The 6,916-nt window shown below is 42.0% G+C and overlaps 1 protein-coding gene across 1 annotated transcript in view; it reads right to left on the minus strand.

The window, feature by feature from the left end:
- Positions 1-259: 259 nt before the first annotated feature.
- The window catches only part of LOC108786456 (hemoglobin larval subunit alpha-like), a 9,664-nt gene continuing 3,007 nt past the window's right edge, over positions 260-6,916 (minus strand). Inside the window, exons 2-3 of the mRNA XM_018555756.1 lie at positions 1,347-1,551; positions 260-388 (exon numbers count right to left, since the gene is read on the minus strand). Of these exons, the coding sequence (XP_018411258.1) occupies positions 260-388; positions 1,347-1,551 (334 nt within the window). The remainder of the gene's footprint in view (positions 389-1,346; positions 1,552-6,916) is intronic.

The following is a 6,916-nucleotide window of genomic DNA, read 5'->3' on the forward strand; positions in this document are numbered from 1 at the left end:
ACATCATTATCTCTAGTAATGTCAGACTATCAAAAGAACAAAATATAATTAAACAGATGAGGTAAACCAAAAAAAAAAACCAAAAAAAAAAACACTTGATTCAAGATAACACCAGATTTATTTTGGTTGACAATATCCACAAGTAAAATACTGAAAAACCATTGTGAAAAGGTTGCAATTAGAATAGTTCCAAAAACTTCCCAATGCACATCGCTTTACTTGCAGTAATTACAGATATAGCCCATTATGCAGGATGAATTCAACTGTGCTGGGCAGTTAGGACACCAGAAACTTCAACAAGGAATTTTTCCCAGGTAGCCTGAACTTTAGCTGTGAAATCATTAGGGAAGTGATAATCCAAGACCTCCTGGATACAGCGAGACAGCAGCTGCAAAGAGAAACAGAAGATGTAATGTGTAAACACACAATTTACTAAGGACAACAATGTACAAACCACTGTACACCATGGGAGGGTGGTTAATCAAAAACGAAAGCAGACAAAACCTGGAGCAGTTGCCCATGGAAACTGATCAGCCTCTTCAGATAATATTTGAAAATGAGAGATCTGTGTACAGCTGCTCCGGATTTTGCTTGCTCCAGTTTTGATAAAATACCCCATTTATTAGCTTCCTCAGGTTTTCCAGTTTTATTTGTTTATAGCAACCAATTAGGCTTTATATTTCAAAGAAACTAAGCATCAGATTGTTAGCTGAAGAAAAAGTGCAGTTTGTTATTGGGTCTACAGGAAATTTCCAGAAAACGTGAGGAATAAATTAGAGTTTTTTTTATTTGAACATAAACTAATGCCTAAACATTAACCAGTTGACATCCGCGGTGTTAAACCCCCTTCCCATCCAGGCCATTTTTCAGTATTCAGCGAAACTGCTTCTCTCTAATGCATCTAATGACATCTGCTGGAATCTACTTTAAATACAGGGTAACTTTTCCATATGTTACCTGGCTGTTCTGTGGACTCTCTGGCTTCAATATCTTCCAAGTCAGTGACTCAAAACAAGCAAGCAGAGCAAGAGTTCTGGCTTTACATTGTCATACTTGTCATATTTGTTTAAGCTTACCGACTGAAAATTTAGTTAGAGAATAAGCTTGACAGCCAGTAATTTCCTCCCCCCCCAAAAGGTCAGCAATAGCAGCCTCTATATTTATACTATGACAAGTTTCTTAAAAACTGACCAAGCCTTCTCAGTCTATTTTGCACTCAAGCATGACCCATAAAATATTAGCATTAAAAGTGGGGCCCAGATAAGTTACTAGATTATGTTGTAAACCCGAATTATTTCCACCTGAATCAACGTGTCTGTGTCGACTAGTGATTAAGTAGTCCTTACCCTAAATTGTCCTGGATCCACCCTTAGTTTCTGTGCATGCAGGTCATTGAGGGAGGACAATTTGCGAGGAAGGTCATCCAGATGTTTGGCTGCATTATGAAGAGCTTTCATAACCTTGCCACCATGAGCCCTGATGTCATCAGAGCCAGGGGTCAGGTCAAAGTGGCTAAAGTAAATTTTGGTTTGGGGGAAGGACAGGAAAAGCCTAAAGAAAATAGAAGTAAATACATGTAATGTGTTGATTCTTTTTGAATGAGATGGATAGATGAATATATATATATATATATAAATTATATACACACACCAACAGAAAAATGCATACTTGTCGGTAACTTTCCTTTCCTGATGCCAATACATGGCAGCGTACAATGGGTATAGTTCTGCCCCAGCCCAATCACAGGACCAGTTCTACTATAAATTAAAGCACACCTCCAAAGGCGGCCATTCTCATAACAAGTACTCAATGCGAAAGCCATCGGAGGATCCCATTTGCTGCCATGTATTGGTGTCAGGAAAGGAAAAGTTACAGATAAGCAAGTATACAAATGTTCCGTTTTCCTGACACCCACATGGCAGCATACAATGGGACATAGCGATCACATAACCAGGGAGGGTAAGGCTGATTTATTTATACATACCACTGTTAAATCACATTCAGAACCAAACTTCACCATGGACAAGGCTCCTGGATAGACCCTGTAATGGGAAAGGAACATGGACCATGTTACTGCCTTCCAGAATAACTCGAGGTACACCGCTAAATCTTCCGTTAGATGTAACGGTATTTTTAGGAATCTTCCAGGACAGCAACCTGAGATGATTGGTTCCACCTTCTACAGGAAACACAATTAGTAAAATAGTTAAAAGCCCCTCCACTTCCACCTCAGTTGAGATGAAAGGAGACCACCACCAGTAAATGAGGGGACACAACGACAACAAATACCATTCCATACATTCCGGGTGGGAAGTAGGCTTGCTGTCCTGGAAGATTCCTAGAAATAAATAGTTACCGGTAAGTCTAACAGAACATTTCCCTAATCATCTTCCAGGACAGCAACCTGAGAGGATAAACACGTACATAAAATACAAGCCTACCCAATTAGGGCGGGATACTTGCTTGAAGCACCTTTCTGCCAAAGGCCAGATCTTGCTGGGACAGGACTTCAAATCTGTAGTGTTTGATGAAAGGGTCCTGCTTTCACCAGATAGCTGCCTTTCAGATTTGTTCCACCTCAGACTTCTAAATCCAGGCAATGACCTGTCTGATCCACCTGGCAATAGATGCCTTAGAGGCCTGCAACCCCTTTGAGCCAAAAACAAATTACTAGACTTTCTGAAATGCCTAGTTGCCTCCAAGTATTCAATGAGACACCATCTAACATCTAGAGTGTGAAATATCTCCCTCTGATCTTTTGGGTCATCACAAAATGAAGGCAAGACAATTTCCTGAGACCTATGAAACGGGGATGATACTTTTGGCAGATACAATGGATCCGGTCTCAAAATTACTGTCTGGGAGAATAGTCAAGCAAGGTTCCTTGATTGATGGGGCCTGAAGTCTCCCACTCTTCTGGCTGAGGTAATTGCTAAGAAAATACCATCTTAAAGGGACAACCATTTAATAAGAGCCCCTGATATAGATTCAAATGGATATTGTCAAACCAGGGAGGAAATACCTTTGATCTAACAGGGTAAGAATGTTCTATTGCCAACATAAACCTCTTAAAAAGGAGAACTATGAGATGAGTGATTTCCACTCACCTCAGTTCTAGCTGACCTGTGACAATGAGACGGTCACAGGTCGGCTCAGTAGATCGGGAGGTGAGCGAACACATACCAGGTTCGCTCACCTCTCAATCCTGTAGGTTCTCCTTTAACTAGAGGCTCTTCCAGCAATCTACACTGCAAAAATACAGAAAAGGCTGACATTTGTACCCTAATGGTACAGAGGGCTAATCCTTTTTCAACCCCTTGTAAGAATTTTAAAATTAGGGGTATTGATGGGGAAGCAACATTCCTGTCCATACACCAGCTCGAGAACACTTTCCAGACCTTTCCATAAATGTTTCTAGTAACTAATTTGACTAGATAAGAGTGTTGATTACCTTTTCTGAACAACCCTTCCCCCTCAATCCTACTCTCCAGAACCAGGCCATCAAGTGCAAAAAAAATAATCCGGGTTTGGATGCAAGATTGGGCCGTGAAGATCCTTCCTTGCTGGAAGGGTCCACGGAGTCTGGATTGAACTTGCCAGTAGCTCTGAGAACCATGTTTTGGCCAAAAGGGTGTCAACAGAACGACCACACGCTGATCTTCTCAATTTCTGTAAAACTGTAGAATCAGGACCAGCGGAGGGAATGCATAACCCAGGCTGAAGGTCCAGTCCTGTGCCAGCGCATCCACCCCCCTGGAGCCCTGTTCAAGGAGAAGAACTCCTGAGTCTTTATTAGCAAGTAAATCTATCTCTGGCTGACCCCATAATTGGACAATCTGTGCAAATACCTCTGGGTGTAATTCCCATTTGTTTTGTTGTATGGGACTCCAGCTTAGGAAATCTGCAGCAATGTTGTTGACCCCTCTTATGTGAGCCGCCGAGATGGAAAGCACTCTGTTCTGCTCCCAGAAAAATCTGAGCCATTTTCAACAGGGGTTGCGATCTTGTACCACCCTGATTCAGGTAAGCCACTGTCCTTGAATTGTCTGAAAATATCTGTAAATGTTGATTTTCCAACACTGCCTGAAAGGCTACCAAGGCTTCCCTTACTGCCGAAAGATCCCTAGGTATATGGAGATACGCATCCTTTAGGTCAAGCAAGGGAAAGCAGGACCGGGCCACAGGAGTGGATCCTTAAGGGAGGAAAGGAATCAGATCATAGCTTGTCAAGAAATAGAAGGGGGAAAAAACCCTCCACTCTACAGCAAGGCCAGAAGGGAGAAAAACAACTTTCAACAGCAGAGCCGCACAAATGGTATCTGTGACCTCAAGGCCAATTGGTCAGGAAGAAAAGAACAAACGTGACTTGGTCCTGGACAGTAGGAAACACAATCTAAACTGAGGTACGAGGGGAAGGGGCTTTTAACTATTTTACTAATTGTGTTTCCTGTAGAAGGTGGAACCAATCATCTCTCAGGTTGCTGTCCTGGAAGATGATTAGGGAAATTCTACCAATAAGGATGACATCCTTCAGGAGAGAGAACCCAGAGATTCATCTGTGGCTCCATCTGCTTGACCAGGCACAATGCATGTGACCTAGTGCACGCAGAGAGGCACTAAACCACCTCAGCATAGCAGCCACATTTCAGGCATGAGCTGAAACAAAAACTTAATTCTGGAATACAAGCAACAATGATGTCCTATTTAGATGGAAGGATCTTTCAATCTTTGGAAGATGCTGGGAGAGCGATTTAGCACTACCCAGTCTGTGAAATGATAGCAATAGGGTGGTTTTGCTAACAAATACTAATTTTACATGTTACGGTCCATACTGAGTAAGTGTGAGCTAGACGAAGTCAAGGAAGGAAGAACATACAGCAATATTTGCAAATCCTAAAAGGGAAAAGTAGTAACTTTCCTGAAGTGAATTCTTGCGCAAGCCCTTAAGAGCTGGCTTATCAATTAATGAGCCGCCTATTGTGTCTGAGGATGAATAGAGAGGATACTGACACCCAAATGCATTTTGCTTGCCTGAGGAAAGTCCAATATACCCATCATGGGAAGGTGGAGACAAAACACTTTTAAGCTTGCAAAGTCTAGGAACTTACTCCACACGGTAGAATATGTGACATTTAGTAGGTGCTCTAGCATTCAACAAACACTCAATGACTGAAGGAGTAATCCAGGCAAGGCAGACTTAACGTCCAACCCCCAAGCTGCTTAAGGTAGTTTTGGATGTAGCATCTGCTGTAGAAGGTCTGAAGATTATAGGATGACTAGAAGATTCCAGAGTCAGAATCTACAAGAGGGAAACCTGGACAGATGGGCCACAAGCAACTGATTGCCATCCCCTATTACGATAATTGTGGGTCCTATTTTAGGAACCGGAAACCATTTGGACTGAAGGGAAACAAAGCATTAAAATATCAATTACTCTTGCCCTTAGAAAGTTCTCTTGATAAGGATCATTTGCAAGCTGTGCTCTTAGCGATTGCCATCAGGATAAGATCTGGAAACCTGACTTGCTGTTGATCCACAGGAAACTGCTGGCTAAGAAAACTTTATTGTTGTCCAGGGCTTCATGGCTTATATTGTCAGCCAGGAAATTATGGGGAGTTAGTGCTGAATCCATGATTTGAGGTACCTCCATCAGCAGTTCCTACATATATGAGTAGACACCAAATCCATGGAAAAAACATCCAGTTGTTCATTGAACTAGTACAGAGGTTCTTTGGATCTGAAAGGCTCTCTGAACACCAAGATGCTGGAGACCTCCCCCCCCAATGGATGGTCATTGACCTTGGACTAAGGATGTTGAAGGGGTTAACATAGAATTCCTTTATTAAACACGATCACTGGATAGGGACATAGACAACAGTTGAAACAGGCTTGCCGACTTTAGCCACAACCACAGAATCTCATATTTGGAAACATCCTGAACCTCTGGCACAGGGAAAGTTCTGTTGTCTGAACACTGTTGGAAGACAGCCTCCACATGTCTAGTTTTACCATTTGAATTGATCCTGTCAACTTGAGACAATGGGATGCCAAGGAGTAGACTAGAGGCTCGACCTGCCTCAACAAAACACTAGACCACTTGACTTTTTCCCCCTTGGTGATTGCTTTTAATGTGATCAGAGCCTATGGGATAAAAAGTGACATCTTTGGACAGGAAAGACAAGACACCATTTGGATATGTGTACATATAACCTAGAGCTTCGCTTGCACCAAGGAATGGTAATGAGTGGACTGGAAGAGGAGAGAAGGGGAAAAAAAAAACCTGACAATGTCCATCTTGAGCTCTTGACAGGACCCATGAGCATATACTCTGAACAGTACAGTATATGTTCAATCTTCTGCAAGTTCCCACAACCAGAGACCTACTGGGCAAGTTCAGTCAGAGGTGTTGGAAATTCAACAGCATATACTAATACACCATTTAAAATGTAGATTGTGCTGTAGTGGAATGCTAGTCTCTGTGAGCATGCTTAAACAGGATACACATGGGAGTTCTTTTCTTCACAATGCTATATTCATACAAGTAATGTCCTAAGCAACTAAAAAAACAAAAAAGACTTATTCAGCATTCCTCAAGATCTCATGTTTCATCTGAACACAACCAACAAGGGAACCCTCAAAAAAGGACAGTTTTTCCTGGGAGAAGGTAATCATGGTCTCTCTAAATAAGGAGGATTTTGAATTTTTCCATCCCCTGTGACTTTAAATATTGGTGTGTGGTGTGAGATATGTACCAACTCAAGGCAACTGCATGCACAGATGAGAAACGCAGCATATCCATTGCAGCCTCACTATTAAGTCACTTGCTGATATCAATTCATTCAGAAACTACCATGCCCCTGAGACCTTATTGCCAGCCAAAAGGTCAGCTTCTGTGTTCTTAGGCCAAGTATGGACT

The sequence above is a fragment of the Nanorana parkeri genome, unplaced genomic scaffold, assembly GCF_000935625.1.
Source record: "Nanorana parkeri isolate BGI_ZX_2015 unplaced genomic scaffold, ASM93562v1 scaffold213, whole genome shotgun sequence".
Taxonomy (NCBI): domain Eukaryota; kingdom Metazoa; phylum Chordata; class Amphibia; order Anura; family Dicroglossidae; genus Nanorana; species Nanorana parkeri.